Source organism: Cinclus cinclus, chromosome 9 (assembly GCF_963662255.1).
Source record: "Cinclus cinclus chromosome 9, bCinCin1.1, whole genome shotgun sequence".
Lineage (NCBI taxonomy): Eukaryota > Metazoa > Chordata > Aves > Passeriformes > Cinclidae > Cinclus > Cinclus cinclus.
Genome location: NC_085054.1, coordinates 25571395 through 25594744, shown reverse-complemented (window position 1 = coordinate 25594744; position 23350 = coordinate 25571395). Strand labels below are relative to the sequence as shown.

The 23350-nt window shown below is 39.7% G+C and overlaps 1 protein-coding gene across 1 annotated transcript in view; it reads right to left on the bottom strand.

Annotated features, from left to right (window-relative positions):
• The window catches only part of ARHGAP15 (Rho GTPase activating protein 15), a 320948-nt gene that overhangs the window by 5650 nt on the left and 291948 nt on the right, over positions 1-23350 (bottom strand). The window contains exon 13 of the mRNA XM_062498346.1: positions 16541-16646. Coding sequence (XP_062354330.1) covers positions 16541-16646 — 106 coding nt within the window. The remainder of the gene's footprint in view (positions 1-16540; positions 16647-23350) is intronic.

Sequence of the window (23350 nt, the reverse complement as noted above, 5' to 3'; positions counted from 1 at the left end):
ATTTTATTTTATTTTATTTTATTTTATTTTATTTTATTTTATTTTATATTTCCTGGTACTTTATTCTTGATAATGCAGAGTAAGTCTCATTATTATCTATGTTCTGGCTGTACAGGTAATTTGTTCAGTTCCATTATAGTGGCATTCACCAGCTGATGAGGCTGAGCAGATGCAGACATCATCAGTGGAGTCCTCAGCTTGTGAGATCTGTTCACTGTGATGGGAATAGGGAGACTGGTATGTATGGAGCTGAGACCCGAGGCTTCTGCTTATAGAGCAGCTCCAAAATACTACAATATTTGTCCTTTTCTAAATGTGCCACGTGGTTTCCTCTATAGCAAATAAGCACAATTCAGGGGTCACAGTGCACTAACACAGTTTTAAGCTACTTGCATCTAGCTGTGTAAAACATGAAGGTATTTTAAATCCCTGTTTGTTCCATAGGTAGAATTTGAAACAATAGCTAGGCTGGTAATAGAGAAATCAGGTCATGGCGTAGGATATGTTACAAGAGGGGTCAGAAATAGTTCAGACATACTTAAGAGCTTGCTTTTGCTGAAAATAGCCTCGATGGCTCCTGGCCTACGGAAACTCCATAGGCTTCCTGTGCTCTGCAGCTGTGGGTTCATGTTACAGCTCTTTGGGAAAAATCCCTTCTCTTCGGTTGCTCTGGGATACAAGAACCAGCACTTGATGCTGTCTTCCTCCACAGACTAGGCTTTAACTGTGACCATGGGGTGGCTATATATAGTACCTGGACAGCTGACAGGGACCTGGTGCAGAATGGGCTTCCTCAGGGGATCCCCCACATATCTCACAGCACGAGCCCTTCCCTGGATGAACTGCCTTGGAGCCTGGCCCTAAATGAGAATAATAACTAAACTAACTCCCAACATTGCTTCACAGTTGGCTGAATAGACTGTGAAAAGCTGAAGAAAGGCATTTATTCTGGTTTAATAAGAGAACTGTCAAAAATAAAGTCTCCTCAGTGCTGGGTGAACTTTGCTTCCCATACGACGATCCTGTAGAAGAGCATGTGGGCTCTTGCCTTTGCACACACCTCATAGAATGCCTGTCTTGTGGAGAAAGTCTTTATCTTCTGGGTGCCTGTTTTTCTGGTCATCTGAGTCACAGAAGCTCCAAAAGCAGGGGGGGACACTGGTGCATGGACAGCAAGGGCAGGAACTTATTACCACATCGTGGGTCCACCAAAGACCTTGGCATGGGCAAAGGATCAGTTCTCACTCCCCCAAACAAAATTGTAGCAAAGAGATGGATTCAATATCTTTCCACAAAATCTTCCCTCTTACAAAAATTTCGGGTGTCCCTTTCGGAAAACTGATCCACCTGGGTGACCTGCTGGGTTCTTCCATTTACTGACAGCCAGCCCTCCTAGTGTGGCTTGGGTTTTAGTTTTTTGTGTGTGAATGCAAACTGGTTCTGACTGGTGCTCTCAGGAGGACAGATCTGGCTGTTGTGCCTGCAGTTTGCCTGTTTGGCCACAGTCTTCTGGTAGGAGTCAGCTGAAGGCCGTGAAATTCCTCAAGGAGCATCCTCTGGCTGCAGGTCTGTGCACAAGACAGTAGTTTCTGCCTTTTTTAGGTTCCCTGTAGCAGCAAATTTAGCTCAAAAAAGAGCAAACCCCTGCTCAAAAGCCACACAGGCACTCTGAGCACGAGATTCTCTTTGGGGAGGGGATGGGAGACAGCAAAACCCTCTGTGACAGATGTTGGGCAGATGCTGATGCACTTCTTAGAGGTGTTTGGATACTAGAGTGAGAAAGGCAGTGTGAGACTACATACAATAATATGTGTTCAGAGAGAAGTATGCCACCTTAATGCCTAAAATACATTTTTGGATGGTGGTGTGACTTCTGCTGTGTTTGATTTTTTTAAAATTTATTTTTAATTCTACTTCTGTTATATTTTTTTCTCCAGAACAACTAGCTAATTGTAATGACCAACCTGCTATAGGTCCTAGATTTGTATGCTTTTGTGGCCTGTGTGGTTCAGAAGGCAACAGATAGTTTTAAATAAATAAAGCTTTAACTTTTTAAATTGCTTAAATGTTTTTGTTCAAGAATGCCTGAAGCTACATGTTCTTGTAATATTAAAAATAAAAAGCAGTTAGTAACAATCTCGTTTAAATCACAAATTGTAAATATAGAACCTTTATCATCAGCACAGCACATCCAAAAATGTCTTTGTAAAATAAATCAAATTATATGAGTTAATTGATTCCAGGCAACATCAGCAACTGCAGGTGGAAACTGAATAACAGGATGTTTATTAATGAGGGACTATTAATCAAAATTGACAATATCAATTCCTGTTTCTTTTATTTGAATTCTACCTGCAAAAGCCATGAACATACTCATTGGATTTTAAAATAAAAATTTAAAAGTGAAGGAAAAGCTGACACTTGGAATTTTTAGCTTTAGATGTAGGGCTATTTATTTAAACAGCGAAAGGATATCCTAAATCCAATTTGACAGGCAATGCCAAAGATGCCAGTGGTAATTAATTAGCACTTAATTTAGACCACAGAACAACAGGATATGGAATTGGTGCTCAGTGCCATTTCCCCTTAGGCTTCATCTCACGAGGGTCAGGAGTATGGCTGTTGCATTGAAGGTCAGTAAATAAATTGGGGGAACACATTGACGCTGGACTTTTCATGATAGATATCCTTCACCCTTATTGCTGCCTCTGGCTATGGCTGATGAGAAAAGGACTGCAATTGTTCTGTGAAGAATGTTGTGGTGCCCAGGCTGGAATGGAGCAAGGTGGTGCCTGAGCTCATGCGCCCAGCAGTCACTGTGCTGGCAGAGAAATGCCCCAACTCTGTGCCTGGGCTGGAAATAAAATGATTGTAGCACAGAAGGCTTGAGGAACTCTGACAGGCGAGAAAATTCACTTAAAAGCAGCCCTTAAGTTGGCTAGATTTGTGAGCTTAGCTTTAGATTAAGCATAATTAAAATCAAGGGAAGATTTTAAAGTGAGGTTAGAAACTAGGTCAGCAAGGGAAAAAACACATTTCCTTATTATCCTCTTGTCTTCATCTTAATAATATTTGGTGTTCCTCCATAGAGCTAAAGGCTCTTAATAAAGGTGGATTAATGTTATTAACAGCATTGTTTTCTGATGGGGACACTGAGGCTTTGATGTGCTTAATGATGGACAAACAGAAAGTACGTGGCAAAAAGCAGAGCCACCAGTTCTGGATTGTACTTCAGTGAGAGAAGCCACTCTGAGCATCACACCCAAAGCAGAAGGGATATGGAAAACACACAGGAGAGCCTATGTCCCTTCTTCCCAGAGGCTCATCAACTGCATTCTTTGGTTCACATTTACTGGTTTGAACGGTAGAAATATGATGAGACTCTGCATTATAATTTAATACTCCTTCTCCCAGTAAAATTAGTGCATCTGTCAGACACTTCTATGTTCTCTCTTCCAGTAATCTCTGCCTTTCAATGGAGGGCCTCAGGTGGGAGGTACCAGCACTGCCACAGGTATTCAGTGATGCTACAGCTTTCTGAATTCACTTCTCACAAACTGTACCTTACTATGCCTAAGTAGTCCAGTTCCTCATGTCCCACAGGGTGCTAAACAATGGGAGCTTCCGTATTTCCAGCAGGGTGGCTCTGGTTGCACATCCCAGCCGTACTCTGCTAGCACAGCTTTATCCCCTTGGTCCCCTGAAGGGCTGTCTGCATTGCTACATTATGAAAACACTGAGTTAGACAGCAGTTTCTGCTCAGAAAATGTATTTTGGAAGCCCCAGGTTAAGAGTTATTTTAACTTTCCCTTCATCACACCCTTTGCAGCATCTCTCTCTGGACAGCAAGTGAAATTTTGATTACTCTGAAAGCCTGACAAAAATCCCAGCAACTGTTAAGCCACAACGGAGTCAGAATTTCACCTTGTATGAGCTTAACTTTTCTCATTTTGGGGTGATATCTATTTTACTAAGTGGAATTACTGCTTCTGCCTATGTTCAAGCTATAACCTCTTGCAGTCTTCAATTACAGCCTTTTTGTGCTATAATCCATTTGACAGCAAATAACTCAGCCCTGGATATGACAGGTTTACTTTCTGACTTAGAGCCCAGAAGGGGCAATTGAGTGGAATTTCAGCCTGGGATGTTGAGCTCTAGACATCCTGCTCAGAAATTCATCTTTGTTTGTGAGTCTAGAGCAGCCCATGGAAAACACTGTTTCACTAACAACATATTGGTTTTGTCCAGTGTCATGAATTAATTATTCAGTTCTGTGAGAAACCCAGTGATTCTTGGCATTGAAATCAGAGAATGTGGCAAAGAATTCCACAAAAGTCAGGGAACAAATTCTTACCAAAGTTTGTGTGAATATTTATATCATAGAATTACTGAATCATTTGGCTTGGAAAAGACCTTTAAAAATATTAAATCAAAGCATTGCAACTACTTCATAAAGTATTTTGTTTCAAGTATTTTTTAAACAATGAAAAAAATTAAATGCTGGCCTATTATCTGTCCCCAGTATAAAATCTCTATATTTTTTTATCCTGTATTATCACCGTCTTGTTGTTTAAAATTAAAGATTTTTGCCGCGATCGACAACACAGCGATGCTTTTCTCTGGGGTCTGACCTCAACCAGGATTCCTCCTCTTCCAGGTTCATTTCTGAGCTATCCACAAGCTATGATTGCAATATATATGCACTGCATTTGTATCAGATTTGAAAGATGCTTTAACATGCCTCCCAGCACCATGATAGCTTCAGCCCTGATACTGAGCACGAGTAGGATGAATACAGCTCTTAAATGCACTAGTGGGTATGTGCCACGAGTCTTTGATTTCTTTAAACTTATTTACATTTTATTTGCCCTTGAGCAATGAATTTACTATGTCAGCATTGTCTTTTCTACTTACACTTTGTCTGTCTTGTCTGCTCACCTTAGCTTGATGTTTATTTTTTTGTGCACGTGTTTAGTCCGCTGCACTAAATGCAGGGGCAGCCTGGAGTGGAGGATTTTCCATATATTGTGTCTTTCTAAGAAGAACCCTTTGTAGTATACTGCAAGTTCTGCAATATTTCCTGGCTTTAAACTAGCTTTGAATGTCCTCATTAGCTCCTTTAAAGTTAAACACCCATTCACACATGTACTGGTCTCAGATGACTCTGGTCTAACTGCCTTAGATACTTTACAAAGTCTTTGTTCTCTACACAGTCAGCCCTACCTCTATCAGTAGCTGTATTTCTTTCATCTTTGAAGCTTCAGGTGACCAGATTTGTCAATGTCTGCTTCTGTCTGGCCCTGATCAAAATCCACAGTTAAAAAAAAAACGGTGAGAAAACATACATGAGTTTCTTAGACCTCCTAACCCAAACCATGTTCGACAGAGATTGAAGTATTTAGGAACAACAAGGACAATCTTGCTGTTGATATCAAGGCCCTGATATCAGTCAGCAGTCTTTGGACATCTCACACAGTAAGTGGCTTCCAGGACACCTCTCTGTAGGTGCTGCCTCTCCAGCAGAAAATGTCTAGCATGAAGTCAATTCTTGTAAATGGATTTACAAGCTTAGAAAGTGCCTCATTAGCAAGCACATATTGTAGTTTCAGGATGCAGAGCTGGATAAACATAATTCAGTATGAGAAGTAATGGAAAAATCTTATTATATAATTTGTAAATGTTAAGCAGCTCCTCACTATAGAGGCCAGGTGAGATCCAAAACGTGTTCAACAAGACTTGAAATTTTCCCTGTGATAGAAATCTCAGGGTTGGCTCTGAGTCCAGAGCAGCTGCAGTGACTGCCATGGGGTAGATGTTCTGAAGGAACGAAAACTCCTTATTCTGATGACACTTTTATGAGACCCTTATCCAGACATGGAAACAATCTGGGCTGTCTGAGGTGGTTAAAGTTGCCTGCTACTACTGCTGCCACAGCCCTGTGGAAATCCTGCCTGGACTGAGAGTTTGAACAAGGCAGACTGATGTTCCCAGTAAACTTCACTTACTGGAAAGCTTCCATATGCTCTAGGGCTGTCCCATATGCCCTCTGCTGATTGTATGGTGGCTGCTGGTGGTGTTTGGTGAAGGCTGCGCTTGGCAGTGTGGATGGCAATGATCTGGGAGGTGAGAACAGTTTCCAGATGGATGAAGTGCTATCCTGAGGTGGTCTGGGGAGCCTGAACCTGGTGCTGACACAGAGAACATGGTGTATAAAAGTGTGTGTTTTTTCCATGAAGGTGCTAGGAGAGCTACAGGAGGAGCTTCAGTATTTACGGAAATTTTCTGAATTCCTTTTTATTTGCTTATCTCCATGGCAAGGGGTCTTCTTCTGGAAGACCACAGCAAAGCTCTGGGGGGGATGTGGCAGTGCTATCTAATGTCAGGGCTGAGGTGGGTGTGGAATCCTCAGCTCAGAGGAGGTAACTGGTTGCATCCTGTGGACCAGGGGAGGAGGCAAATTGGCTGGAGAGAGCTGCTTCACAGATTTATGATTTTACATAGCACCATAATGCGTAATGTACGAAAAGATAAATATTTTCCATTCAGCAACATCTTGCTGTATTTTCATCTAACTCTATAATTTTAATTATAAAGTGAACATAACCTGTATCAAATTATGATTTTGTTAACATATTGAATGAGGACAAGAAAAATAAATACCAGATTTTATACTGTACAGGCACATGAAGGTATAGTAAAAAAATCTGGTTTCCTTGACCACATTGTCATAATATGCATATATAACTGCTTATTGAATCCAGGCTGTGTAGACAACAGAAAGAACACTGGCTCCATACCATCACAATGCATGCCCACAACAAAGAGGAGGAAAGAACAGGCTCTTTCATTGTGTGTTTCTAAGTATTACCAACATAAGGGCTAAAAACTACCTCTGTCTGAAGTGTATCTATACACCCATGCATAAGTTATTAACTGAGCTCTCTCAGCACAGTTGCTGAAAATATTAATATATTCAAATTATATTCTAGCTACTGCAAAATCAGTAGATCAGACAAATGTATTAAAATCTCTTCAGACAAAAGGAGTAATGTTACTTATAAAGTTCCTCTCCCCCCTCCTTACTGGAACACAAACCTTCATTGTATAGAGTACATGAGAATGCAAGATGATCCTTAGATGTCAAAATGTGGCTTAAAGTTTGAATGTAATCATAAAACAGTGACTCCAACATTCCCCATAAACAAATTGTCACTGGCATTATGTAACTTGGACTATTCACAAAGTATAAAAGATGGGAAGAATAAAAGGTGGCTGCCAAACACTATGGGCCAAATCCAAAGGTCGTGCCAAATTGTGCCACTGGGCTGGGAATTGCAAACCCAGCGTGGAATTCGGATTTACACTCCTCGGTCCTTGGGCTGCTTAGAGTGAGACTAAGGCTATTTTTTATTCAGCTTGTCAGTAAGGCAGCAAAGCAGCAACCAGTGGCTTCTGCAGCCCCCCTGCTTGCTCTAAGTGGGAGATGGGAAAGTGGGATAAAAGTTTCCTAATTGCCAGAGGACCCATTTTTGTACAGAGTGGTTTTCTGAGCTGCAAGCAGGCACAGTCAGCCACCAGCAATGCAGCCTGGAAAGGGAGGCATCACTCAAATCTGGCAGTCTTGAATTTTTCATGTTAGTATTATGTAGGGTGCTGCCTCTTTGGGCTGAGACCCTGCCCACCACCTGGACCCCTCTGGAAAACTGATTAATGAGGGAAGACCATTCACCAAGGCAGAAGGTCTTGTTTGTGAACAACAACCAATCATTAATTTGTACTTTCCTTCGGTCCAGGCTTTAGGTGTAAAGTATATCTGAAAACAAATGCACTGCACAGATTTAAATTGCAGCTAATGGTTGTGTCAATGCCCCACCAAACTCGATGGTTGCCCACTCCTGCGTTTCCCCCACCCTCCCTTTAAAAAGTAAAATGACGTTTTTTCCCCAGCCTGAAATAATTGCTGAAGCAGAGATACTGGTTTAACTCATTATGAATTATTAGTGGAAAAGTGGGTCTCAGAAGTATGTTACATCTGAAATATTTTTCGTCACTTGAACATGTGCCGTCCAGAACTGGCCCTGTTCTACCAGGCACTGGGAACAAACACTTCGCATTCACAGATGCTCCTAATTTGGTGTGGTTTGGAGTGTAATTTAGATCAAACGTATCCATGTAAATGAGTCAGGGTTTCTTAATTAGGTGACTCTAAAGAAAAAACTTGGACCACATCAGTAGGTGTGGGTGTGGTGCCCACAGTACTGGAATCTTTCTATAGATGAAGCTGAGTTTTGTTCAGGCATACTGTAGGTTTTTCTTTCCTTTTTTATTTTTTTCTTTCTTTCTTTTTTTTTTTTTCTAAAGCACAATAATAAATCTGCAGATGGCATAGACATAAAGACGCTACTTCAGAGGAGCTGTCTAAAACACTGTCTCTTTGGCAAATGCCTTAAAGTAGGTCATTCTGCTGTGATTTAGGTTTATATTTCATTGCCAGCTTTTTGTTCCCATTACAAGTAGGGTGCATTCCAGTCCACAGATTTGCTCTTCTTTTTTTTTTTTTCAGATTGGTTTTTATATACAAAAATTTATTTACAAAAAATGTTCATAAGAAAACGGACAATACCCTGTCAGACGTAGTAATCATGTAGTTGACCACAAAAAGAGATGTATGAAGGTGATAGCCTGTAAATATTGGAATGTAAAGTACCATTCTCTGGAAGAAAAAATTGTATTGATTCTCTTAACATGGTGATTGAAATGATTGTTGCATCTTCTACAGTGTGTGAAAAAGGATTTGATCTAATGTCATTTCAGAACCCTCACAGAGCAGGGCCCTAGTTGTTCAGATATTTGCTTTTTAAATATATATTTGCCACTGAAAATCATGTATTTTATAGGTTAGGGAAAAAAAAAAACCCACCAAAAAAAACCCCAGGGTCTGTTTTCCCATCAAAGTGCTGAGGGATTTACATGCCAAACTCTCACTAGCCTTAATGAATTACCTGCATAAATTCCCTTTCAATCAATAGTAGAATAGATCCTATTGTGTTATATTAATTATTTTGCACAGAATGCTGACATTTTGGCCTTAAAGCCTTTTTTGTTTTGTTTCGTTTTGCTTTTTTTTTAAGTTCCAATGAATATCTGAGAAACTTCATGCAAGTTATTTATTTCACAGCCTTAATTCTGAAAAAAGTCACATATCTTTAGGCACAAAAATGAAAAGCAATGCAATTTACCCTTTGATGACCTGGTTGTGGACATTAGTGTGTGAGGGCCCAATCTCCCCAGATAAAAAACAAAAGAGGGGGAAAGAGCCATTGTAATGAATTGAGTATTCCTAATTTTGGCCAGCAAAAAAGGATTTGAGCTGGAAAGAACATTAACCCCAAGCAATATTAAAAGGTTACAAAATCACATAAATTAACTCCGCCAGTGATATTTTGCTAGAGCTGATGCGAGTGCAAACCAGAAGCAGGATTCTCACGTGGTCCTGATTAACTGAAGAGTCCTTAGCAGTAACCAGCCCTCCCTGGGATGTGCTGGCCAGATGCACACGTACACCCACAGCACATGGATGAGCCTTCAAAGGCTTGGGGGGCTCGGCTGGGGGATTGGGGAGCAAGCAAGGAGTGGAAATGAGAAGTGTTGGCTGTGTCGTGGTGGGAAAGTGCCTCACCCTCTCCATTCCTCACTTTCTTTATCTACACAGCTAGGATAATAAAACTTACTGACCTGAAAAGGAAGTTAGGAGATTTAATTAATGTTTGAAAAGCTTTTTTGAGATCGTTTGATATTGAGTAATGTGGGATGAACAATAGGAGCTCTTGGAAACAGGGGCTCTATCTACCAGGATTTGTGTACTGCACTCAGCACAATGGTGCCATGCAGCCACAGAGTCAACTGTGTCATAAATATTTAAATTAAAACTGTGTTAATTATTTTTATCATTCTGTTATTTGCTGATACACCAGTTCACTACTTGGTAGCATTGAAGAGTGCCGAGTGCAATTATTTGCCTGACTGTTATGAAAATCAGGGTTTATATTTTTAAATACAGTTGTGGAAATAGGAAGTAGATGGAAGCAAGGGGTGAAAATGTGGCTTTAATTACTCATCATGCTTCTTGTTAAAAGCACTAAGTGGTAAGGCATTCTTAAGGGAAGAACTAAACTTTATAAACTTTCTTATTCCTCAAAGAGCAGGATTTGGCATGACTGCAAAACCCTCAGTAGCAGGTCACCACAACCCCAAAAAGTACAAAATCAAATCAAAATGCACAAAGATGCTTCTGAGAGACCAGAGTTTTGTTTTTCCTGGTTTTTTTTTTTGTTGTTATTTTATTTTATTTATTATTATGTGCTTGTTTTCCTTTAACCCAACATTTACTCCTGTCCTGTGCACACTTGTGCCTGGTACACACTTTCTTGTGTCCACTTATTACTAAAGGGTGAGTTTAATAGGCTGATGTGTGCTTAACAGAGAGGAAAAGGGTTTAATTCTTCCCCTTCCCCCAGAATGAGCCCCGGGAAGCTGTGGTAAATGGGATGAGTGTTGGCATTGCTCCAGCTCCTTTGTAAAACTCTTCCATAGCTGAAACTGAGAAAAGCACGTGCGCAAAACCACATCTCAATATATATTGCCCTTCTAAAGTTAAAAGATGATTAAATCACATCATATAAATCTGAAAATGCCAGTCAGGTATACCTGAGTCTTTTATGTAACTGGTCAGTCCACCTACTAAATCCTCTGGTGCAGGAGAATTTTTCTTCTCACATTTCCAGTAGCTGCTCCCCCAAAGCTTGGAGGAGCAGTTAAACTTTTCTCCCTGCTGCTGTCCCATGGCTGAAAACTAAAAGCTGCTCTTGAGCTGCCTGACTATGAAGAAAGGTCTTTACACAGGAAATAATTTCAACAAATAGTCTTTCTTGTGCCTTCATTTAAGGGCTTCTGCACCTTTCTCATTTAAGGGCTTTCTGCACCACCAAAAATTTGGGTATTTTTCCTGAGGGAAAACTTAAGTGCCCATTCCACATTTTGGGTTGTAGGTCTTCCACAGGTTCACTGTTTCCCAAACAGATTGTTTTTTTTTTTTTGTATAGTCCTTCCATTCTGGGGATTGTTTTTAATTTTCAGCAGCTTTTACCTTTATTATTATTTTTTTTTCTGTATAGAAAACTTGAACAATCCTTAGTGTAATCTGTTCTTTTGCTGTGTGAGAAAAGGGTTCTCCTGAGCCTATATTTATTATGAGAGCCTGCCTGAAAACTGCTGATATGACACGTAGTTTAGCAAGTGAAAATCACATATGTTTGCTACATCTTTCCTCCACCAACTTTGGAGGCAAAAAAAAAAAAAAAGTTTGCAGACATCCCCTGCTTAGCATTGCTATATGCTGTACTTTAACTTCATTTTCTGGTCTTCCCTCAGAATTCTGGGTACTGCTGCTGGATTTGTCATCACATTGTCATTGTGTCCTGGTGTGCAGGCTACTGTGGGCTGCTGGCTATGCATGGCTTTACTTGTTTTCTTTTTTCCCTTAGTTTTTAATAGGTAGAAACAAGTCTGTTTAGTTGTATATAGTTTGGAAAAACCTTGGCTTTTCAGAATGTTGCTGCCAAAGATTGTGAAATTTGAGGTGGGGGGACTGTTCCTCCCTGCCATTTGTCAAGGTTGGATGTTTTTTTCCTGTTCACAGACCTATGAACCTGGGGGAAGTTCTTTTTATTTTTTGTCAAAACAGATGAAGATTAATACCTATGGCCTTTGTTAGATAATATACTAATATTGGTGGGTTTGTCTTGGATATATAGTTCTTCCCTTGATGAGGAGCATATTTGCAGTGAAATCAGTGCAAACAGTTAGCAGTAAGAATGAAGAATTTGGGCAGAGGGGGAAGAGAGTCAGGAAGAAAATCATCATTCTCCCTCTGAAAGGGCAGGAAGCCTTGATGGCATCTGAAAATTACTTGCCATGCTATGCAGAGTATGGGAAAAATGGAGCAAAATAAATGGAGTTTCTTGGATTCAAAGGTGAATTAAAGCAAATCAGCTCCTGCCTGGACAAGCCAGCCAGATAGGGCACATTAACAGATCCATGTGATAAACCAAGAGGCAACTGCAGAGCTCCCCAGACAACTTGCCTGAAGTGCCTGCCAAGGAGGCAGATGCTGCTGCTGGAAGAATATCTTCCACAGTTGGGCATCTGGGTTCCGCGCTTTCCACGTAAGGGAGAGGGATGGGAGCTGGCCCCTGCCTTCCCCTTTAATTATTGCAGCATCCCTTTTATAGTTTTGTAAACAACACACATTATCCTGCCTTTGTGTGGGGAAATCAGGAGCAAGGAGAGGGGCTTTTGTCTCTGACACATCCCCTTGCAGGGGTGTCCACACGGATGGTGTCCTAGTTTGTACAGCCAGACCAGAGCTTGGCTGCCCTGTGCTCCAGCCTGGTCAGATGTGACACAGCTCAGGTCTGGGAGTCACAGAGCTGCTTTGTGGTGGCACAGAGCTCAACCTAATAAGCAGAGCAGGCTGAGATTCATTAATTTAACATTAATAAGCACAGCTTATGAGCTCAGGCACAGTGTTGTGTGATGCAGGCACACAGCTTCTGGAGGAGAGCGGTGTCCGCCCTCACCAGCTCAGAGTGCAGTGCTCAGGACCCAGCCAGGAGGTTCCTCCTCTCTGCTGCATTTTGCATGAGGGAGAAAAGAGAAGTGGTCGCTGGAGAAGCTTCTATGCAAATAAAAAATCCCCTCCAGGTTTTCAGATTGTGTTGCTGGTTTATGTTGGGACTTCAAGTCGTTTGAATTTCTTGTGCCTCGGTTTCCCAATGGTGTGTAACAGCTACCTCAAGGTGTTGTGGTAAAAACAGGTCATAAATTACTATATAGAGTGAAATTCTTCTGCCTAACTTGTATTACAATTCTGAGATTAAATTACTGGATACATATAATAGTTTCTCAGATAGGGGTTCATTGTGCTCAGTTCATATTTGTGCAGAGAGTCAAGACAAAGTTTCTGCATCATTTAATGTCCTGTGTGCACAGAAAATGGGACCAGAATGCTGCATCAGTTCTATCTGGTACCTGTGATTAACTCACTGTTTGGGAGTAAAAGTCACATGTGAGTAAGGAAGAGGTAAGAGAGGAGACCTGTGGAACACGTGTATGGGCCTGTACAGAACAAGTGAACATTCTCTAAACATGTTCGAGTAGAACAGGTTGTTTTCTGTAGCCCTTTATTCAGGAAAATCTCTATTCAGGATGGTTTTTGTTGTTTCTTCCCTGTGTAAAGTCTATTTGTTTGGTTGGCTTATCCTTGGGAAGAAGCATGAATAGCCTAATAGTAGTTGTGCTCAATTATTTCCAGCATGAGTCATAACAGAATGATTCCTTATGGAATTAGACTGACAAGAGCTATGTGATATATCTGTTCAGCCCTATATTTTGTCTATTCTGCTTTCAAGCAGATGAGATTTCATGGAAAGATGAACAGGGATGTCAGTGAGTTGTGTTTTTTCCTATCAAATGCAAAAAACTTGAAAGAACAGGTACTGCAGCCCCAAGCTTTGCTTTTAATCCACCTCCTGTGGGCTGCATACATTGCACTGTGACCTCTTGCAGCTTCAGACAGCTTGGTTTAAGAGAGATATATGGCATGGGTGTTAATCCCTGCTGCCAGGCCTTTCTCACATACTCTCTCATCACCTGCTTTTTCTGGGTTTCTAAGGAGGACCCTTCTGAAGTGCATTTCTCATTGTTATTTCTGCTTGATCTGGACCTGCTCCTGCAGACTCTATTGCTGCAGAGTGGCCTTGGATAAGGCAAAGATTGGATTCTCATGCTGAGTGTCAGTGAGACAGATGCTCTCACGTGCTGTATAGAAGTCACAACCTCAAACAGCTCCAGGATCCAGGTCTGTATAGCCCTGTTCTGTCTGTCTGACAGAAAAAAAAGGAGTAGGAGAATGGTAGGAGAAAGAGGGGAATGCCATGGAAACAGCATAGCTGCAAACTCTCATCTTCTCCCCATCAGAACCCCAGTCCAACACTGGATGAGAACAGCCATCTCAGCCAGCAAATATAGAAACAGCAGTAATATGCCTCAAATAAAGCCATCTTAGTTACTTTTCCAACTAGCCAACTAACCAGAAACCTTTGAAACTTCTGTGTTTTGGCCTGGGAAAAGCCTGTGATCAAAGAGGGTGGTGCAAGTCCATGTTATGGGACATTGATACTCCTCTTCTGAAGAGTGTCTCCAAAATTAACATAACTCTAAATTTTATAACCTCTGCAAACTAGTCATGTTTCCTAGACTGATTCAAACAAATGCACATTGTCTATATTTGCTCAATATAAGCATCACATCATTACTGGAAATACAAGTACACTACTTCATTCTTATTTATGGAGCCATGAGATCCTTCAGACTGACCCCTGTCTTTAGCATCAACAAGTTCAAGAGAACATATATGTTTTATTTGTTTGGGGGGGGTCTGTGCTTTCAATATCTATTCTGCTGTTTCTTCCATATCAATGGAGCAAAGGTTATGGAATAGCCCTGTCTTTTCCTGAGGATGTGTTTGAGGCTGAGAAGAAGATTGACCTTCTTCAGAGAGACTCAATTACTTCCCTAATGCTTAAACTTCCAAATGGCTCCACTGTCTCATCTTCCTGCCTTCTACCACTCTGTGCCACTGTGTCACCTTGGGGTACCTCTGCATTATGAACTATTGGTATTTTATTTCCTCTATTTTAGCAGTTTTATTTTTCCTTTTATTTTCTTTTCTCCAAAAATACCACCAGTGTTGGTCCAGTTTCGCCAGTGATTCTACACATCCACTGCAGGAAAGAATTGCTGTCCCAAACAGATTATGCTCTAAAAAGCCAAGGCAGACAAAGGAAGTATTATCATCATTTTGTAAACAAGGAACCAAGGCACAGGAAGATTAAATGATTTACCCAAGGTCACCCAGAACATCCGGTCAAAGCCAAGAACTGAACCCATGTCTCCTGAGTCTCAATCAAGTGATTTAACTATGAGATCAAAGACTTATTTTCTATACCTGATATCTCTCCCCTAAGACATGGCAACAAAACTTTTTCAGGTTAAGATCAATGCCGCACAGTGTGCAATAAATTTTGTATATGGAATATCTGTGCTGACAGCGTGTACCCACTCCTTGCACTCATGTTCTTCCCAGGAAATAATTTCCCTTATTATTCTTCTGTTGCCAGTAATAAATTATCATCCTTCTCTAGATAACCTGCTGAAGGAGAGAACGTGTCCACGCAGTACATCAAATGAACACACAGAAAAATATTTTTCTGCAAGGCCAAACTCAGTCATTTTATGGACTGCTTAAAATCCTTCCATGCTTAATGAAATGGGGCCATTCCCACAACGATATGTACTTTATTTTGCCATTTCATCTGGAAGCTGAAAAACAAAATAAAGGATCTACATCTCTTACATGCATATGCCAAGAAATGATCACTATAAAGGCATCATGCATTATAAGCTCAGAGTAGTCTTTGATTTGGAGCCTTTATCACTCCCTCACTGGGGTTAGTATATCATTCCTGGGATTAAATACTCCTCTGTGTCTTGATGGCCAGATCCCGATGTCTCTTCGGTTTTAGGGGTAGTTTGGATGAGAAGTGACTGTAGAAAATAGCACGGGTAGTGCCAAGAGCAGGGAGGAACAGGGTCACAGGACCCTGCCCTTCACATATCCCTACCCTGAGGCCTCCCTGGTCATCCTGCAGGTCAAAAAGCTGTAGTGGGTGTCTGAGTGAGCCAGGTGAGCTGTGCACACCTTTGCTTTTAATGCCATGAAGCACAAGAGGAAAACCTGAGGTGAACGTGACCCTCTGGGTTGATTTGGTTTTTTTTTTGGGTCAACATCTCTTGTGAACACAGCTCAATGAGTGTGGAAAACACAGGGGAAGGAGGAGGGGAAACCTCACAGGGCTGTTTTTCTGCATCTGTGGTATCTCAGCAACACCAGGAGAGCAAAGATGCGCTTCCAAATATCTCCTCAGCATTTCTTAGGTGCTCTGTGTTGTCACAAGCTCCTTGTGAGGGACAAGAGCACTCACTGTGTTTTCTTGAGTGAGGTAGTTCCTGACCTCAACATAGCACAAGAACAGTACAGGTGATTTAACAGCATTGTTGAAAATATGATCATCCAAAAAGCCATTCCTGGAGAAATTCAATCAAACTGGGTGAATGCAATCTGGAACATGTTGCATTTGCCCAGTTCAATGCACCTGTCACATGGTAATCCCAATGTTGTGGGCTGCATTGAAGGGAACAGTATTGTCCTGCTTTCTACTTGAGTTAAAATTTGCTTAGACATCCTGATTTCTTGTGCAGGAATATGATATACATAGATACCATAAATGATGCTTAGTTTTGCCAAAGAATGCAGTTATCTTTGGTATTTTGGATGACACTTCCAATAGGATTAGGACACCACTTGCTGATTGCTTTCTTAAAAAATATTTTTAATTATAAGTACCACGGTTCTACTTACTTCTGTAGATGTTCAAAAAGGATTTTCATCGTGTCATAGTTGGGTCTAGGGAGCTTCTTTACCAGGATCCTTATGCATTTGATGCGAGCGACATTGTCCTGGATTTCTAAGGGAAAAAAAGAAATTAACCACTTGAGTGCCACATTAGGACATTGCTTTGCACAGTGCTGTAGCTGGTACCTGACAGGAACAGTCATCATGAATTCGTGGTTAACAAGAAAATATTTCATACTTTCTTTCACCTTAACAGAAAGAGAACAAAAAAAAAAAAAAAAAGTGTTTACAAAGATTAAATTTTTTCTGTTAATCTCGAGAAAGGATTTTCTGGTTCACAGAAAAATATATATTTTTTTAATTTTAACTTTTTTATTGGACTGATAGGCCGTCTTCCTTAGATAAAATACCTCTAAGAAGTAAGAGACCCACATCTTAAACTGAATTATCCTTTGGAATTATGTTTGTCCAGTGGTGCAGCTTCTGTGATAGGTGAACTTCCTAGGTAATCCTTGTTGTCCTTTTTTATTCATCATTATTAAATCCAGTATATATTATGAATCTTTGTCTTTAACATCCCATCATATTTAGAAATACTGTTTTTAGTAGTTCATCCTCGTGAAAAATTATTTCAAAAAATTAATCCACTGTAGCTATTTTCTCATATCTATAACATTCCACAATTGGAATTACTGCAGGAAAAAAAATGTGTTTCAAACTTAAAATTAGGAATAAAGAATGCAGCACTAAGGGCTTTAATCTCTCCTTTGGAGTGATAAGAACAGTTTACCATTTCTGTTAAGGTATACCTTCCTGTTTTACTGTGATTCATAGTTTTGTGGAATAGGTTTGGCTGATATTTTCATCAATTTGTCTAAGATATTTCAACTAAAGTCATGTACAACTGTGCTTTCATTTAGGAACAGATTAGATAAGGTACCACTAGGTCTGAAGTAGGGAAAACATCTTGCATGTTACATGCCCTAGATAACCTGAGAACACTTTTCTGATCTTATCATCTATGATTTAATTATCACCTATCATTCTTCGTATATGTTCCTTTTTAATATTCATATTACCCTAGCACTGAGAGATCTCAATCAGGACTAAATCCCAGTTGCAGTAGGTGCTGCATAAGCATAAGTGGTGATTAGTGACTTGATTTAAAGGTTTCACCAAAAAAAAGTTTCAAGCTAAAATTTTCCTGAAATCAAGCTTAATTTAAAAATTAAAATTAGTAGCATAATATTCCTTCCTCAGCATGTGTTGCTAATTCCTGTTGAGATTAATACTTCATACCCACAGATATAGATATTTATATTTAAATTGGTTTTAATTTTAACAATCATATAGACAAGGAACACAAAGACCTAAAAGTAGGTAGTGCACAGGTAGTTTCCAGTAAAGGAAAAAAAAAAAAAAAACAAACAACTTTCTTATGGACTTATTCTGTAGGAAGTCAAGCAATTGACATTAGAGATAATGAAGTTAAACACAAATGAAGAGCACACTTTCTGGGTGTTTCTCTCTTGTTTTGGTTTGACCTACAAAAAAACCTTAACTTCTGAACTGCACATCCTCCCCCAGTCTTGCAGTATAGTCATCCCTTGATGTTTTCTGCCATAAGCCATTACTACTGCTCAGTTTTGTTCTATGGGTGAACTGCCCAGTGGAAATAGGTCTGAAGCTACAAATGAAAGTGATATGAAATTTGCAGAAGTTAATTTATTATAGGAAAGTGGTGAAAATCCTCTGGGCTTTTTATTTATGCTGTTGGTGTGCGTAAATAAAATTACAGAATCATTTGGTTTTGAAAAGTCCTCCAAGATCATCAAGTCCAACCTTTACCACAGCACTGCCAAGTCCACCAGCAAAACATGTCCTGAGTGCCACATCCACACGGTTTTTAAATCCCTCCAGGGATGGTGACTCACCCACTGCTTTGGACAGCCAGTTCCACTGCTTAGAAACCTATTTAATGGAGCATTTTCCTAATAGTCAACCTAAAACTCACCTGGCACTCCCTGAGGCCATTTCCTTTCAATCTGTGACTTGTTACCTGGGAGAAGAGACCAACCTCTACCTTGCTACAACCTTGTGCCAGCTTGTTGCAGAGAGGGACCAAGGTCCTTCCTGAGTCTCCTTTTCTCCAGGCTAAACAAATCCATCTCTCTCAGGGGCTCCTCATCAGAGCCCCAGACCCTTCCCCAGCTGCACTGCCTTTCTCTGGACATGCTGTGACATGACAAGACATGCTATGATCTCACTAAATTAGTTATAATTATTCTGGGGCTGCCTTGCCTCTCCTGCAACTTCATAAATAAAGTTTCTCACGTAGTTTAATTTTTAGCTCCTGTTTGTTTGTCTTTTTTTTTATTTTTTTCCTGAGAATTCAATGGGCATGAGTGGAACTGAGACACTGAGGCAGGGACAAGCTCAGTGGAAGGAAAGGTTGTCTCTTTGTCTGTTGCAGAACATTTACAAAGAGGTGTTGTACAGTGAAACTTTATCGTGTTCTTGTGACGGAAGTGTCTCTGCTCTGTTGATTAATACAGATATCAGATAGGGAACCACATCCCTGCACCCTCTGCTGCTCACAGAGGCTGCAATTCTTTGTGAGGTGTATTTAAAAGAGATAAAATACTCCTCCCCCCCAATATTAATTTATTAAAAAGCTATTTATTGAGAGAATGGCAAGGGTAGAAAGCTTTGGTTTAGGGCTTATTGTACCAAGGTCATCAGTATTGGAACTTAGGGGATATTTAGGTAGGCAATAAAGCACAAAAACCATAGAATTTTTGCATAAAATTATGTTTTGCATTTGTCTATTTGTTAATTGTTAGTCTACTGTAAAAGAAGAAAAAACAGGCAACATGTGGTAACTTTAGTCAGCATTTCTGAACTGGGAATGATAAACACCTCTGCCTGCCTCTGGCATTTATCAGTACTGAGATATTATTACCACATAGAGTCACAGCATGGTTACTGTTATCATCAAAAAAAAAGAGCCAGCTAATCTTAATGGTTTGTAAAGCCGTTACCTGCACTGGTCTGACATTTATCATGATCATTTTACCACATGAGTCCTACATTGCAAAGGTATTTTATCTGGAAGGGACATCACTATGAATTATTATTTGCAGCTAGGTAGAAAATTGTATGTTGTAGATACCTTTTCTCATTATAAATCACAGTCACATTTCACCATTTCCCACACAAAGCTGCTGAGCCCAGGCTTTTTGCCGTAACACTTACTCTTGCTCCCTTTTATAGTTCCATGAAAATATTTGGTATTCTTTCATTAAAATGGTTGATATTAGTGTTTCATTTTTTTTTTTAATTCTCTATACACGCTTGATTTTTCTCTAGTACAAAAGAATTTGTTTTTCCACTTGAGAAGCTGAAGAGGATAAACTGTTCATTTTTTTTATTAAAGCTTACTCTCGCTTCAGTTTTTGTGGCTGGGCTTGTCTTTACTCTTGACCTTGTTGATGGAATATTTAACAGATCAGATGCAAGATCTTATGTTTCATTTGCAATACCTATGTATTTGCTTTATTTCTGTAATGCCTTCAGTTCCACATTCCTACAAATTTTTCTCTTTCAGATCCCTTAGGACCTTAGTAGAAAGATTTATAGGGTTTTGTTTGCTTGCTTTTTTTTGTTTTGTTTTTTGTGGGATTTTTTTTTTTGTTTTTGTTTTTGTTTTTTCTCTTTACCTTGCACAAATGGAGGGAGGAAATCCTTAAACATGGGTTTTTACAAATAGATGGGGAAAAAGTTATCCCCCTTCCCTGTGCTGTATCATAAAGCCCAGCAGTGCAGGGTGAAAAGGAAGGAAAACACTCTGAACAGCTGTTAAATTCTCCAGCTAAGTCTAGAAAATGAAGCAGAGCAGTTGTGATAAAACGATTTTTTTTTAAATTACATTATTTTTATTGTAAGAATTGAGGAAAATCTGAGGGGAAAAATCATTTGGAAAGTTAGACTCCCTTTTCCCCATGAAATTCTTGAAAGGGAATATCATCATAATCACATATATCAAATAAAGAATGAGAAGAGGTCTAATCCTCTTAGTATTTTAGGGGGAAATTTTGGGAGACGTAGGGGGTAATTTCAGCAGATCAGGATGCTCTGAAGTGAATCACAGATGGTTTTGCCGTGTAAAAGAATCATAGGAAATATATTTAGAATTTGGGTTACTGTCTTTAAAAATAGGGCTGGCTCCCTTTAGCAGAGCAAAACTGTGGGGATGCTCTCTTGTTTATATATAAATGAAGAAAAAAAAAAAAACCTCTTACTATTATATAAGCCCTTTTGTAAATGAGCTTGGGATAAACATTTGGGCACAGAAGAAAACATGACGTGTCTGTAACATTAACAGTGGCTGGGTAAAAATGAATGAAGAAAGTAACCTTTAGCACTCATGTCCATAAAGAATACTTAAGCGAATCCCACTGAATCTTTCTTTTAATCATTAATTTTAAATGGACATAGATGTTTACAACAAGCCACTTTGTTTCAGAACAGGAAGTCCAGGGTTTATCTCCAATAACTCACGTTGGCTAGGAAGGGATGGATGTCTCTAACCTGACATGCATTCATTATTTTGTAAGGTACTGGGGTCTGACCCATGACCCTCCTCAGACCTGCTGCATTATTCATGTCTGATTTACTTTGTATAGTTTTACTATAGCGCCCATTTCCCTTTTCCCAGACATTTCGGTGGCGTGTGCATTTTTAATTTTAAATGGCATTTATGCTTCACATTAATGCCTAATTTTATCACAAGCCACAGTTTCTTTTTACGCTTTTGAGCCTCACGGCTGAACTGCTGAAAAAACCCCAGTGATTTATGATCCTGCATAAAATATCAAACTATTGATCTGCCACCTTTTGTTGTTGTTGGCTGTTTAGGCATGGTTTTCCCTGATTTTCTTACAGGCTCTTCTCACCTTGTTCTGTTTTTTGGATAAGATTTCTGCTGTGGTTAAAACGTCACACTGTTGCTACAGCAAAATCTGCCTGCCAAGAGTTTTTCCAACAATTCTCAACTGATTCGGCTGCCGAGAGAAAGACGGGTCTTGTCTAGGGCTTTCTTTCTTTCTTTCTTTCTTGTTTTTATTTTTTTTTTTTTGGTTGTTTATTTCATTCCTTTTATTTTTATTTTTTTACTTTTTTTTTAAATCAGAACGGGGTGGTTTAGGTGGATTTTTGAGTGCTAATGAAATTGTGAGACTTATGGCGCTGGCTACAGCCAGCCGGAGTGTGGGCAGACGCTCTGTGAGCTTCCCCACTGTGCTGCTGTGCAAGCATCCCCGCTGTTATGTTTGCTATAGTTTTAATGTCTGTGAAAAATTCCTGATGCAACTAAATTATGTTCTGCCCTCTTGTTTGTATAAATAAACACCCGACTTAGCCAATTCATCTCGCTCTTGCCCATTTCAGAAGCTTGCTCTGTCACACAATGCTTAACCCCAGTCCTTGGTGGCTTTGGTGTTATCAGGGAATAAAAACTTGGTTAAAAGAGAGTACTCTGTTGGCTTAATTTTTTTTTTTTCCTCTGACACACCAACTGCCCAAAACTGTGCTTTTGTTTGGTAAGTCTTCATATTCTGGAAGTCATGCTGGCCAAGATACACAGGATTTAATGTATCAATACATAAATCATTTATTCATACCACTTTTAATGTCAGGATATTTTAATGTTACTGCATGCAACATAAATGTCCCAATTTTAATCACTTGGAGTACATTGTGGCAATCCTCTATTGAAGATACATTGTAAAATATTTTCTTGATTTCAAAAAAAAAATCTATACAGTGTTGAAACTAACTAATATTAGCTATAAAGAAAATAAGCAATTTGTGATCTGAATTGATTTACTTTTTATTCACGCCTCAGAATTAGTTGTTGCAAAAGAAAATGAGAATTGTGTGAAACTGCTCTGTCTGGGAAATTGATAAATTTATCCTGTGCAATATAAAGTGGAATTTGCAATGAATATTCATACAAATTTTGTGATCCACTAGCAAGACCCAACACTATGAGTTTGCAACTCACTCCCATTTAACAAAAATATATGTGGAATTAATGGGAAGAAACAGCACTTAGAAAAGTTAAACTTTAATGTATCAAACTCCAGGTGCCAGAGTTTGAGGGAAATAACCAATAATAGTCATTTTTTACATATTTGATGGGACTGATTATGCAATGTGCAACTCTAAATGGCTTATAGCACATTGTAGCATGGTTCCATCCCATTGGCTACAGTAGGGTGCAGGCAGATGGATGACAGTGACAAGGAGAGAAGTGCTTTTGCTTAGCCGTGCGTTAAGATGCCATCCAGAAGCTCTGTGCACTGCAGACACTTCATTAGGATGCCAGGATAATGGTAAACTACCACTCAGAGTGACACCCCATTTCCTGCTTACTGAGCTCTCCAACCTCGGCAGATGTCAACAATCTCACAGTGCTACAGAGCAGACCTAACTTTCCAGGCACTTTGACTCCAATTTTTTTCCCTTAACAGTGCCATACATTACATGCAATATGTAACAGCAAGTACCAAACAGAAAACAAAATTTGCTGCCCTAATTATAACAAAGCAGCATCTGACTTAGGTACTGCATGCCCAGCGTACATATAACCAGTTAGGCAGCAGCGGAGAGGAATGAACCTTGTCAGTCAATTTTGGGGGTTAATTAGACTTAGGACTTTGCTAAGCGATAGTCTGATCCAGACTGAAATGATTGTGTTTCACCTCTAAGTTCTACCATGCAAAGGGAAAGTGTGCCGAGCTCTTTTCCTGGGTT